General features: G+C 40.7%; 1 protein-coding gene across 2 annotated transcripts in view; it reads left to right on the forward strand.

Annotated features, from left to right (window-relative positions):
* The window catches only part of FAM13A (family with sequence similarity 13 member A), a 266,776-nt gene that overhangs the window by 239,280 nt on the left and 12,778 nt on the right, over positions 1 to 14,718 (forward strand). For both annotated transcript variants that reach the window (XM_054591743.1, XM_054591744.1), the window contains 6 exons: positions 4,220 to 4,433; positions 4,940 to 5,078; positions 5,814 to 5,895; positions 6,713 to 6,933; positions 7,608 to 7,691; positions 14,426 to 14,521. In XM_054591743.1, coding sequence (XP_054447718.1) covers positions 4,220 to 4,433; positions 4,940 to 5,078; positions 5,814 to 5,895; positions 6,713 to 6,933; positions 7,608 to 7,691; positions 14,426 to 14,521 — 836 coding nt within the window. The remainder of the gene's footprint in view (positions 1 to 4,219; positions 4,434 to 4,939; positions 5,079 to 5,813; positions 5,896 to 6,712; positions 6,934 to 7,607; positions 7,692 to 14,425; positions 14,522 to 14,718) is intronic.

Here is a 14,718-nt window from a genome sequence, read left to right on the forward strand (position 1 = left end):
AGTATCCACCGAGTAAGTTCGTTGCAAGGATTAAATGAGCTAATATATGCAAAGTGCTCAGCACATTGTGGGCACATAGATATCACTATGTAAATGTTAGTTGATGTCAGTATAGTACTATCTCCCATAAATGCTTCCAAGTATAGTTTGAGGGAAAACAGCCAAAGTTTGCCCTCTTTGAAACTAGAGCCCATTTCCATGTAATGACTTTGAATGGCTCTGAACACAGGACTCAGTAATTACTAGCTCCCCAACAGATTTGCCCAGGACTAATTAGGTCGTCCCCCAGCCCCGCCCTCTCTCTCTTCCTTTCTTCTTCTCTTTCTGACTCTGGAGTATGGAAACGGGACTGGTGACCAGCTTGGCAGGGATGTGGAAGGGATGGAAGACAGGCAGGCGGAATAGGGAATGAGGAACTGGTGAAGCAGCTCTAATTAAATGTGCAGATGGATGGGTCAAAGTCAGTAAGTCTCAGCCCTGTTCTAGTTCACACATTTATTAATTACTTAAATGAGGCTATTGCGGGCCTGCTTATTATATTGGTAAATAGGGTCAATGCAGGTATATGAAATTGAAGGGTTAAATTTGGATTGATAAAGTGGACAAATAAGGCTCCTTCTAACTCTGACAGTTTGCAAGGCTATTTGAACAATTTAATAGGACTACCAATATTCTGAGATTAAGTTTTGGAACACCAAAAAAAATTTTAATATAAGTGTTCCCCCAGTAAAGATCCTCCCTGTGGGGGCTGACATCTCTCTGTGTCTGGGATGTGCAATATCTTCTAGCACTTGAAACCAGTATGATGACATTATGGCAAGAAGTAATGACCCTAAATAACATAGAGTTGGAAATGAAATGTGGAAAACTTCAGCTCCCTTAATTCTGTGCAGATTTCATAGAAATAAGTCATCTCAAGAGCCAATTTTCTTTAGTGAAGTAAATGGACCCAGCCAGCTAAGCAGGCAGTAGCTGTGTCCCAGTGACCACATTAACATTAGTCAGGGCTCTGTCCCCTCTTTCTGCAGTGCTTTTCCTTTATTTCTGTGTGTGCTGTACTGTCTGAATAGGAATTCGCCCAGGAGCTATTCTTTTTTATTACTTAGGTAGCGAGCATACAGCTTTTACCTCTGTTATCTCTGACCTGCTGGGATGTCAGCTGACCTGGGCAGATTAATTTTTAATAGAGAGACATGCCGTGCTTATATCCAGAGTTCTTTGTGGCAAGACACATGGCTAAAATCAAAATCATGGCGCCCAGGGAATTCTGGTCTAGATATGGACACACATACATTTCCTATGGTCCTTTATGAATAAAATACAGTTTGGAGCCTCAAATCTTTTCTGTTTTCTCTGAAAAATTTTCTTATCATATCCTTGTCTGTTTTATTGCTCTAGAATTACTGGTTAAAATATAAAATATTTCCCAAACCAGCAACTGGGGATTGTCAGCAAATATATTCTAAAAACTGGCTCTCTCTGCAGGTCGTGCAATTGGGCGTAGTGTCATATACCACACTGTTCTTTGTGCTGCTTTCTCGTTTTTGTATTTGAGTGCCAACTATCAAAACATGAGATAGCCTTGTATTTTTAGATCATTTCAAAGTAAAACAGGAAGAGTTGGTTTTATTGACTCTTCAGTTATATTGAACTATGAAGTTACCTGTAACTTCATAACTCTTTTGAATAGGAGCCTTAAATTGTAAGACTGTATAGAGTAAAAGTAAACAGAGAAAAAGGAGAACTCATGTAAGCATTTCATGTTGCATAGGTCAGAAACTTCACCTCCATTCTACAGGAAGATTAATGATAAAACATATCTTTTTATTTTGTTAAGATTGAAATACATAATGGTTTTCCATTTCTCATTTTTTAAATAAGTGAATTTGCCCATCCTAACTGTATGCTTTAAAGGAAAATGTCACCCATAAGCTAGAATTTCTTTAGCTGTATATAGCATACATACCGCTGGTGGCACAAGGAAAATGACACATTTAGTGGAGGTGTCAGTAAAGGGGTTGGTCGAGAATGGTGCTACAAAATACAGTCATGCCAACCAAAAGAAAATAATATTCGAGGTCCTGTGTGAGCCGCAAAGCATCAAACAGGGATGGTTACATTCTGTGATTAGTATTTTATAGTCAATTCAGGTTCGTAATATATCTTTTACTGGAGATGTGTTTGGTTAATGGTGCACACGCACTCATTTTGCAAACAGAAACAGGATAGTAGAAAAATTCAAAGATTAGTTTGTGCCATTTTTAAAGAGATACTCTGCTAGATTGAGATGATTTAAAGGGCTTCAGGATCTTAGCATTTTCAAATTAAGTTTTGCTGAGTAGAAATGTCAAACTCGCCAGCGCACCCTCATGCCAATATCAACAGCAGACTTTGTTTGTCGTTGCCCGCCGTCCCGATAAGCCACCTTGCCCTTCCCCCTGGTTGTTTGCCCCTTTGCCCCTCTGAAGCGAGGTTATTGCCTGCTGCATGACCGTTCAAACCATCTTAACCCTTCCCCTGTCCTGGCCCCATTGACTTCAGTCCTTGCAGAAAATTACTGCTGTTTTATGAAACATCATGAAATAAAAGATGCAGTCTGGTCAGCTTAACGGTTCCATTTACTGCAACTAACATTACGTTTTTATCATTTTTTAGGGATTACTTTTCACTCTCCCTCTCCTCTCCTCCCCTCCCCTCTCCATCCATTTTTTAAATTTTATGTTGGCCGTTCTGAGCTGCTCATCTCTGAGCCCTGCCACTGAGGAGCCAGCTGATAGCTTTAGTACCAATGATGAAACACTGTGCGTGCGTCTCCAGTTTCAGCCAAATAAATGTACCAACATATTCTCTGCCGCTTTTTGAGACTCAGTGGGCAAGAGTCTGTCTTCAACTCTGTTTTCATTCTTTTCAAAATATTTATAGTATCGTCTGTGTTCCCAGATAATTTGGGTCCCTTTGAATCTTGAGAACCTATGGACCTCATTCCACATGAGGTTAATGGTGTGTTGTTGTTGTTCTTTTTTTTTTATTTATGTGCTTATCTCTTGCTACACAGTGGGGTCTTCAAAAATTTCAGGCAGTCATTCTTGTTATTGAAGCACCTGGCACATTCTAAATTAAAGCACTGTCCTAGAGTCAGGAGATTTAGTTTCTAGTCCCAGCTGTTGTCATTGATTAGGTATTTGCTCTTAACTTCTTTGGGTTTCAGTTTCCTTATCTGTAATCTGTTGGGCTGAATCAATGGTTCTCAAAAACTGGTTGCATTTAGTATCCCTTGTGCAGGTTTTAAAAGTGTGTGTGTGTATTTATATATCCGGGCCCTCATCTAAAAGTACTGTTTGATTGGGTGGTGTGAGGACCTGTACAGCAGGAAGAACTTACATGTCTCTGTGTGACTCTAAAGTGTAGCCAGGTGGAACAATCACTAGAGCAGATGTTGTATGAAGTTTCAATTAGCTCTAATGTTCTATGATTATAATATGGTCTTTTTAAATAAAATATCAAGTAAGCACTTGTTTAAGATAATTTTGTAGATTTTGTGAATATTCTGATAGCTGAGGGAATGATTGTTTCATGATTCAAACTGAGGGAATCTCAGAATTTAAAATCATGACCAAAACCTAGTCTTGTGTAAATCTCAGTAATCCACAAGTGTATTTAAAGCATAACTTCTTTTAATGCACAGAGTGTTAGAAATGAAGTGCCCTACCTCATTCCTTCCCAAAATCACAAATCAAGATTTGTACTGAGTTTTTTTTTCTTAAAGATTATCTCAGATTATTTATACAGATATGTCCTTTGTAAGATGTTATTCTTTTCTCTTTTTTTAACTAACTTATATATGCATCTTACTTTAACTGTACTCCTGAGCAACTTCTAAACTTTCCACTGCAAAGCATGCATCTTAAACATGCTAGTCCCAATACACTAAGCAGAAGCACACAAAACAGCCTACTAAACCTCAGCAGAAAGCGCAAACTCACACATGATTAATGTGATGCCTTAGCTAAAGTTCTATCCATTAATGGATGGATAGCCATGATGCTAAAAATTTGGTGATTCTGGTTGGGGCACAGTGTCCCTAGTCTCAACCTTAAAACTAAAATGAGAAGCCATCGTGGGCCTCCTAAATTCAGTGCCTCCTAATGCTTTCCGAAAACTTAGCAAACAGTTGTGCTTTAAAGAGCAATGTTGACCTCTTACCTTCGTTATTCTCCAGAGCCCACACCTACTTTGTCCTCATGGCAGCAGGAGAACATGGACTCTGACGAAGCGCGCCTCTCCCCGCAGGCGGGGCGCCTCATTCATCAGCTTCTGGATGAAGACAGCGACCCCCTGCTCTCTCCTCGGTTCTACGCTTATGGGCAGAGTAGGCAATACCTGGATGACACGGAAGTGCCTCCTTCTCCCCCAAATTCCCATTCTTTCATGAGGTATGTTTCTTTTCTTGCTAATAAGCAAATCCATCATCTTTAGGATAGTACAGCTTATGGCCAGTAATTTTTCTTAATTAAGTTGTAAGTCTGTGAAGGAACATATTTAAAGTTCTCCCTCCTAGGACACAGGCTCCATTGTATTTTTTCGGTTGAACTGTGGCCCAACTGCAGCATCACATACCAAATTTCCATTTGCACCTCCTTTCCTAAGCTCCCCCAAATTTAACTTTGAAGTCAGCAGCAGACCTTTTAATCCTAATTTTGCTAATTATAAGTGGAAACTAGAGAAGATCAGACCAATTTAATAGCTGGGACATAGAGAGCTCAAATCACAAAACCAATTAGTAGACAAATTTCTTTTATCCAGGAGCATGGAGACTGCTTGCACCCTCCCCATCCAAGCCTTATCCTCATGGCTTCCGCGCTCCACCCCCTACCCCCTGCCCCGCCCCCCGACACCGCCTGCCTGCTGGGGGAAGCTGACTCTAGTGTGCCCCTCACAGGCGACGGAGCTCCTCCCTGGGGTCCTATGATGATGAACATGAGGACCTGACACCTGCACAGCTCACGCGAAGGATTCAGAGTCTTAAAAAGAAGATCCGAAAGTTTGAAGACAGGTTTGAAGAAGAGAGGAAGTACAGAGTACGTGCCTCCTCACAGGGTTCTCTACGTCCCCTCCTCTCCCATATCAGCAACTCAGAGAAGTGATCAAGGTTAAGAGAGATTTCTAGGGAGTCTCAAAGCAAAAAGGCAATAAAAACTGGGTAGTAAATGCTGATAAACCCCAAACTTCATGTATCAGCCTTTCCTTACACAAATATATTCTTACAAAAAAAGTTGAACACTTTACTCTCCATTTTGTAAACTTATCAGTGAGCCAGAGTGAGAAAAATCATTAAATGAGTTCTTTGTTTGGCTACAACTTAACTCAACATTATCTTCTAAAATTTCGTTACTACTGACCTCATTCTACTCTCAGCTCTATCCTTAGTATCTCCTACAAGAATAGCAAAGAGGCCTTTTCAAGGCAGGTGCCGTGTGAACTGTCATATACCCTTCTGCTTTGTATTCTGTTAGCCTGACAGGTTGAATCCTACAAGTAATGGAAACGGGGCCATCTATGGACCTCATGCAAGTCCATGATCATAAAAAATCCAGCATTTTGCCTCTGAGAAATTCTTTAAAAATATCAAAAATAACCACATGAAAAGAAGGATAATGGAATTAAACTAGTGAAGTTTGTCCTAACTGGTCATGGTTGATTTTTTATTCCAATAGGATTCAATGTTTCTTTCCTGTTTAAAACAAACTGAGCATCAGATGCTTCTTTTTCCTGCCCCAATTCCAAAACATTTACCTTAGCTTTCCTTTTCTCAGCCCTCCCACAGCGACAAGGCAGCCAACCCAGAGGTTCTGAAATGGACAAATGACCTTGCAAAATTTCGGAAACAACTAAAAGGTAGGTAAAGCTCTAGACCGATGGCATAGTGTCTCTAAAACTAGCCAGGTGCAGAACCCATGATCTCATCTCATGCCAAGCCCCACTGCTAAAATATCGCAGACAGGCTCCTTAAAGCTGCTTCCCAGTGCTCTAAGAATTCAGGGGACACCTTCTCTGTGTCTTCTCCTGGTCCCAGTCACAGGGTAACCCAGATTAGCTAAAATGCAAATTCTGTAGCACTTTCCTAAATCACAAATAGGATGATGGTTTCAATTCAATAGTCACTAAGTAACTGTTTAATCCAAGGCTCTATCTCCTGTGGTGTAAGAAGGCACAGAGACGCAAAGATGAATATGAAAAGGATTTAGTCCCTGTCCATCAAAGAGTTTGCTGAATTTTAGGGGAAAGAGTCATTTAAACAACTAAATTGAATACAAGTTAAAAATAATTCCAAAATGAGGTACACAAGTCATACAGAAATGGTTGGCCAGCAGTTGGGCACTAGATTCGTAAATACCTTTAAACACTGAGGGAATAAGTATGGGAAGACATCTGCCACATTCTGAACAGGTTGGTGTGGCGAAGGTATGGATGTTAAATAAAATAACTAAAGCTTTCTCGGGAATAAGCATTAGGGAAACTGTCCAGATAATCCAGGGACATTATCATTTTCTTGGGTTTTATATAATAACCCAGGGATTTCAACTAATGTTATAATTAGACACTTGCTAAAAAATAAGACGGGGCTAAGTAGTTATTAACATCATAGAAACACAATTTGGGTTCTGCAGACGTCAATTCTCATATGTCTCCGCCCCCAAATCTTTTTGACTAGAATCCAAACTAAAGATATCTGAAGAGGACCTAACCCCCAGGATGCGGCAGCGAAGCAACACACTCCCCAAGAGTTTCGGTTCCCAACTGGAGAAAGAAGAGGAGAAGAAGCAAGAGGTGGTAGACAAAGCAATAAAGCCCAGCGTTGAAGCCACGTTGGAATCTATCCAAAGGAAGCTCCAGGAAAAGCGGGCGGAAACCAGCCGTCCTGAGGACATTAAGGTGTGATGATGATTCGGTGAACGCCCCAAACTAACCGCTAATCCCAAACCGTTCCAGTTAACATGGTAGAAACAAAGGACTGCCACATGGATCCCAATGGGAAAAGTGATGGAGCGACACCTTTTAAAACCTCCCACACCCTCGTCTTCCATACCGTTAGATGTCTAGAGACGCAGATGAAACAACTTCAGAGTGTTTTAACTGTAGCCACCTTGATTTTTGACTTAAAATTAAAAGCAGCAAACTCCTGTACAGATTTCAGAATGAACTTGTTTAGCTTAATACACAGTTTGGTGACTCTTTGAGGTGGAAGAATCGTTAGGGGCATTTGAGGCAATTTGTTACTGAACAAACCTTTGGGACTATGTAACCTGTAACTGTAGTTATCGCTTGGGCCATTAAGTTAAGCTTCATGTGTTTCACAGCCTTGCTTACCTCAGTAGTCAGCATGCCTTTGCTGCTGCAAGAAAGTTGGTGAAGACTCTGCTGTGCTCTCAGTATCCTAACAAGAGGTCAAGAATAGCTCATTCCTAACTGAGCTTTGCATATAGCTAGGAGGAGCTTTTGTGTGAGGATTCTTTTTAGTCTTTCTTTGTTGTTGTTTAAAAAAAAAAGAAGTTGGAATGTCCACCAGTGTTTCCCCTTTTCATTTCTCTATCCTTGTGTTTACACAGGACATGACCAAAGACCAGATTGCTAATGAGAAAGTGGCTCTGCAAAAAGCCCTGTTATATTATGAAAGCATTCATGGACGGCCGGTATGTGAATGTACTGAATTTTGTTTCTGATTGAGGTAGATCGTCTTGCTTTAGAAATGGATCTTCTGTGTTCAGGATTTTGCAAATAAGATTCCCTGATGCTTAGCAGATTATTATGTTTTCACCAAAACTAAGCTTTCTGAAGGCTAAACCTGGGATAAGACTGTCATTACCTAGTAGAAACTGAATTTGAGTCCCAAGGAAAAATTAGTTTGCAACTAAAATGTAGTCACTAATGTCCTGCCTCAAGGGGAGAATAGTGGAGGGGGTATAAATTGGTGCACAGCGCCCCAGAGCGAGGAGACTTCCCTGTCCCTAGGTCTGCCTCCATAAGCAGACACTGGCTCTAGGCATTCTTATCCCTGAAATAAATGTACTTAGCTAGAATAATCTGCCCTAAAATTCAGTCTCTCTACAGTGCAGTTGCAACTAGGGTTTGTCCACAGAGAAGTTCCAGCTGCCCTCCAGAAACAAAAGTGTGAGGAATCCAAAATATGGCTTAGCTTTTTCATAACAAGGAGCACTGGAGGCAATTCATTATTCAGCAACCGTTTAATTGAATGCTTGTTGTTAGCCTGGGGAAAAGCAGTAGCATGATAGGCTTCTTTCTTCCCTAAGGAACTTATAATCAAATATCCATGTCAGTTACTCTTAGTAACCTGTTCAGAATGTTGTCAGGAAGCCAATAAAACAAATTCTTAAGAGCTGGTGTAAAAAAGCATGAAGTTTATGTTCACAGAAGGGCTTTTTATATAGCCTAAAAACCCCTAGCATTTCTTTTCCAATTTCAGCATAGCTATATAATGGAGATAGTCTTTTCATCTAAAATAGGCTATTTTAAATAAAGAGGCTTCCAGAATAATGCACTAGATCTGTGAGAGCAGAGATGCTGGGTTTTGTGAACCTCATCCTCAGCAAGTAGCCCAAGGCCTGCCACGGCATGTGCCCAGTAAACTGTCTGTAGCATGCCTCTTCCATGGCGTTTGGTTCTGAATTTGTCAGGGTTAAGTTTAAAAAAGAAGAAGCTAGGGCTGATGATGATTGATTTTGCTGGCCTGTCCCTGCAGTGGAAAAATACTGTCGCTTTGGGATATTGGTCATGTTTCAAGCCAAGTTTTTTTTCCCAAGCCAAGTTTTGTTTTGGATTTTTAAAGGCATTGAACCAAATAGTGAATGCAGTGGAGCTCACATATATTGTGAAACTTTGTCCTTCTGGACTGAAGTATTCAGAACTTGCAGAGTTCAAACTGAACTTCTAACAGTAGGTTCAGAGCCTTTAAGTATCTCCTCATGGCCACCAAACAGTCCCAAGGTGAAGGAGGTGGGACTTGCATGTTTTCCTTCTTCTTATTGTATGGATTCATGTTGTGACATTGATAGACTCCTGCAGACTTCCTTGCCTGAGGCCCCGAGATCTCTGAGCTGTGTTCTAGACCTAACCTTAAACCAGTCCAGGCAGTTGCAGGCCATGGCATTTGTTGCTCTGAGTTGGGTACAGACTCTCGTTCTGCCCGGACTGTGGCAATGTGCAGGCACAAGGATCAGCAGACCTACATTCAGGACACAGCTCTACTGAGACTGGCTCTGTGACTTTGGGCTACTTAGGTAACTCCTCAGAACCTCAGGGCTTTGCCTGTGTAAAAGATGTCTGACATAGGTTGTCCTGGAGACGAAATGACATTACAGACACACATTTATCTGTACGGTGGCTGGCACTGAGGAAGTTGGGCATAGTCGCTTTGTAGGGAGTAGGGGGGACTGCCACGTAAATGATAGTTGTCACTTCTGTTACAGTTACATGCTCTGCTCACTGTGGCCTACTTCTTAAATGATTGAATCAGGAGAAAGAATACACATTTTTAGCACTCTTATAATTAGGAATATGAAATATTAGGTTTTGGCCCTGTCTTTCTATTACCCTTTCTTTTATCAGCCTTTCCGATGAAGGAAGGACACCTTTTTGGGTCAGATTCTAGCATCTCATGGGTCAGGGAACAAATGCTCTGGGGAGCTTGAATGTCATTTATTCCTGGTCCCGGGTCAGGCTCTCTGCCTCTCTCTCTGGAACATGGTGCTGCGGCCTCAGAAAAAGCAGAGTCCATTTGATATCTGGCCAGTCTAAAAATCAGAGTGAGCATTTCATTCTCAGATCCATAGTGTTGTCATGGACCCTGGACTGTAAATAACATTTGAGCAACACTCTTCTTAAAAGAAACGCTCATGTACTTCCAACACTAAACTATCATTCCAAACCCGTTTTTTTAGAAAAACAGGTGCTCATAGTTTGTGAATTTTTGCTGAGTCTGAAGATCCTGATTTAAAAGGACACTAACTCCAAATCACAGGCGAGAACAAGTATCTGCCAATTCTGTAGATTTTTTTAAGAAGGCTGTTTGCTTTAATGGGGCACTGTGCAGACAGAGTGACATTTATCAAGAACAGAAACACACTCATGTACACACTGGCACATATTCCCTACTAATTTTTATTTAAGTGTGTCTTTTTCAACACTTACGGATGTCATCAGAAGACGATGTCACAGAGACAAGCGCCACAGTGCTGCAGCTCCCTGTATTGCCTTCCTCGTATTCCGCGGCTTGATGACAGTGTAGAGGGGAGAGCACAGGTTGCTTGCTCAGAGCTTCTGGGCTGAGTCTCTTCCTCAGTGGTATATTTTAACCTTATGTTTTAAAACCTGGGGAACTCACACGATACTGAACATATCATGTTAAATTTAAATGCAAATTCTAAAGCCATATATAAATACTCTCCTCTGGTTAACTGCTGTTTGGGATTATCGGGTTTTTGTGCAGTCAGCCTACTATCCTTACCTGATAATGAAGAAGAGAGAGCTGCCATTTTCCAATCTGTGACCCAAGATCCAAAATGCAGCAGTGATACGAATCTGTCTTATCTGTCTTCTCCTGCTAGCAGTTTATGACTCAGATGTATCCATCCACACATTCAAAGGCCTATTCTTAGTTAGTAGCAGAATCCCTGATGACTGATGACTCAAGAGTAAGAGCGTCAACCTCCAGACAGTTTTCCCATGGCCCGCTTAGCTTCAGCCTGCCCTTTTGTGACAGTTTAGCCAAAATCCTGCTTTGTTTATCTAACTATTGGTTAGTTTTTGGCTCTGCTCAAAATCCAGCACAGACAATTGCAGATAGGAGAAACCTGTATTAACTCGCAGTATAAACAACCTTTTGGCCTCAGATACATATTGTGAAAATAATTCTCATATACTCTCCACATCTCAAACTTAAAGATCTTTGATATTTTTGGTGTTTGGATACTTCTATCAAAGACCAATGTTAGCTTTGGTGGAATCAGGATGAGTTTTAACTCTCCAGAGTCAAAAATTTAATTAGATCATTTGCAGGTGATTAGTTCCTGTAAGTCATTAGTTTAAAACATGAGCAATTCATAGGTAATTTATATGTCAGTGTCGTGAGCCAAAGAATTAAGCCAGTGATCCTCTTCATGTACTCACCTAGAAATTTTTTTTAAAGATTTATTTATTTTTAGAAAGAGGGGAAGGGAAGGAGAAAGAGAGGGAGAGAAATGCCAATGTGTGGTGCCTCTCGTGTGCCCCCAAATGGGGACCTGGCCCACAGACCAGGCATGTGCCCTGACTGGGAATCAAACCCGCAACGCTTTGTTTGGCAGGCTGGCACTCAATCCATTGAGCCACATCAGCTACGGCGAAATTTTGGTTTTCCAACGAAAATTTAGAAAGGAAGTTGGTTTCTGTCAAATTTGCTGTATCTGGCTGATTTTACCAGCCAACTCTTCTATAAACCAAAGATATTTCTGCCAGCAACTGGTAACTGGAGGCTAGTCCACAACAGGAAAATGCTGGCTCCTCCTCTCTTGTTTTTCATTTTTAGTATGTCTTTTAGCCACTAAACCATCTATTGTTTACCTTGCACATTAGATCACACCACGTGTCATGTGCTGACAATTAAGAGGTGGCTTAACCTTATCTGCAACACATTTAGTGGATACATCTTGTTTTGGAAAAAACGGTTCCATGTGGTGCAGTCCTAACTTCTGTCATCTTACATGTGAAATTGTACTAGTCACTCCATTTCTGTTCATACTTATTTGTGGATGTTGTTTAACTGTCCTTAAAAGATAACATAAATACAGAAAAGAGCCCAGATTATAAGTATACGTCTTCATGAATTTTCATGAAGTAAACATATCCAGATGATCAGCATCCAGATCAAGAAACAAAACATTACCACCACCATCGCCCCCAGGAACCTCACCTGTGTCCCCTTCCCATCCATAGCGAGATCTCCTGCCCCATCAGGGAAAACCATTGTCTTGACTTCTAACACTATAGATTGGATTTGCTTATTTTTGAACTTTTTATAAGTGGAATCTTACAAATATGTGTTCTTTGGCATCTGGCGTATTTTACTCAGGTTTACTTTTGTGAGATTAACTCAAGATGTTGCATAGAGCTTATTCATTCATTCACATTGCTGTGTGGTACACATACCTTATTTGTTCCCCATATGGATGGTTTCCAGTTTGGAGCAATAAAAAGTGTTGCTGTGATCATTCTCATGTGTGTCTTTTGGTGAATGCATGTATTCGTTTGGTATATATGCTTAGAATAGAATTGGGTCACATGTGCACTTCAGTAGATACTGCCTAACAGCTCCCCAAAGATATCCGCCTTCTTCAGCAGTGAGGGTTCCAGTTGTCCAGCATTCCCACTGGCGCTTGACACTGTCTTTTCACTTCAGCCATTGTGGTAGGTGTATAGTAGTCACACCTGTCATTTGTTCCTCAGTTTTTTTAATATATAAAATAATTTCCAAGTTTACTTCTACTTTTGACAGTCATTTTTTAATGAAATGGTGATTGAAAACCCCTTTTGGTATGGTAGAAACAGGAAAATGCCATCCTCCACTTAATGCTGTGATAATAGGAGGGGATAGAAATACTCGATTGCTATTATTGCTGACGATAGAAAATAAATTAATAAAATGTTATTGCATACTGACGGGATCCTATACTAGCTTCTGAAGTTTATCCAAAGTTCATATATTGTTGATAGCTTTGAGAAAGGCAAATAAAAAGGCAACAACAAAGGATAATTCACGTATGCATAATCCAGAGTTGTCTTCAAAGCTGATGGCCCAAAAAGCCCATAAAAGAAATGATCAAAGCTCATACTACCTGGCCTTCCTTACCTCTGTAACTCTTGCCTCATTATGTGTACAATGGAAATAAAATGCCAAAGACAAACAGGATTTCTTGCAACAGACACTTCATCTCATTCACCATTTAAGTAAACAGGGGAAATGCATGCATAGTTATGAATTGGGCATACCAATTATGTTTGAAATATTTGTTCACTCATTTTGCAGATATTTATGGAACATTTCTTTTATCTCACGCACTGAAATAGTTGTCAGGGACATAAAAGCACAAACTGCTGCTTTCACGGGGCATATAGTCTAAAGAGGAGACAGATATGTCAACAAATAGCCACTAAAGAGTATAAAAATGTATCAGCCACTGGAGCTTCTATAACAGAATATGATAGAACTGGGTGGCTTATACACAACAGAAATTTATTTCTCAGAGTTCTGGAGGCTGGGAAGTCCCCAAAGTATGAGCTGATTCTGTGTCTGTGAGCAGGTTCAGTGCCTGGCGAGGGCCCTCTTCCAGGTTCATAGACGGCTGTCTTTCTGTCCTCCCATGGCAGAAGGGGGCCAGGGAGCACTAGGGGTATTGTTTATAAGGACACTAATCCCATTCATGGGATTACACCCTCATGACCTAATCACCTCTCAAAGGCCCCACCTCCAAATAACATTACATCGGGAATTAGGTTTTGACATAAGAATATTGGGTCACACATACATTCAGCATATAGCAAAGCATATGCAAAATTACAAGATGTGCAGTAGGTGACGCAAAGGAGAGAATGAGCAGGTCTCCCAGAATGGAGATGTCGGGGAAAGGCTGGAGAGGAGGGGTGGCTCTTGGTCTATAATTTGCCAAACCAGAGAGATTCCAAGGCAGAGAGAACTAGACAAGGACATATGAGACAACCTAGTCTATCTCTGGAGCTCTGAGGTATGAAAGGGAGAAAAAGCAGCAGATGATGAGAACTTTAAATACCATATCAAATACTCTACCAAAGAGTAGGGCTTGATTCCTCCCCACTGCCCAAAGACTTGGTCATTTAAACCTGTCTGCACACTGTGCCAGATTTTAGGTATACAGAGATGAATCATTCCAGTATATTATATCAGCAGGTGTTCCTTGAATGCCTACTGTTGGCCAGAGTCTTGCCCTTAAGAACAAAATAATTCATTGAGGAAACAGATGTGTAAAAATTTTTTGATTACAATACTTTGTGATAAGTATTATACTAGAAATGCATGTTTTCTTCTTCCTTGGACTTAGAAATAGTCAATTGTCTGGGAACTCTGAATCTCAAGCAGTTTGAAACGGAACTAGTAATCATCATAATTTTGATTTAGGAAATACAAGACTGCTAATGGAGTGATTTCCAGTGTGATCTACAGCTAAAGTAGATTATTTTAAACATCGACTGAATAGTTATCAGTTTTAATAAATTTTGTGAAAATAATGAGACTTCATTTGAATCATCTGTACTTTCTCGAGGTCCAGAGCATGCGGGGACAGCTCGTACCCTGACCACCAGGAGCAGGCTTCTCAGCTGCCTTGTCTTGCTTTTACAGGTAACCAAAAATGAACGTCAGGTTATGAAGCCGCTATATGACAGGTACCGGCTGGTCAAACAGATCCTGTCCCGAGCGAACACCATTCCCATCATTGTGAGTTCACAACTTCTCTGTTAATTACCTGGATGAATGGTCCCTGGTTGTTAATAGGGCCCTAGCCTGCTTTCTTGTGAAAGGATAGGCTTTAATAGTTGAATGTACCATTACTATCTATGGCCCATAAGCTTGAGGAATGAAAAATTTATCAGAGACTTCTGAGGCTGTAATTGTCAAAAACTGAGCAAACCTGA

Source organism: Pteronotus mesoamericanus, unplaced genomic scaffold (assembly GCF_021234165.1).
Source record: "Pteronotus mesoamericanus isolate MK-2021 breed Mesoamerican mustached bat unplaced genomic scaffold, CSHL_Meso_final scaffold_232, whole genome shotgun sequence".
NCBI classification, from domain to species: domain Eukaryota; kingdom Metazoa; phylum Chordata; class Mammalia; order Chiroptera; family Mormoopidae; genus Pteronotus; species Pteronotus mesoamericanus.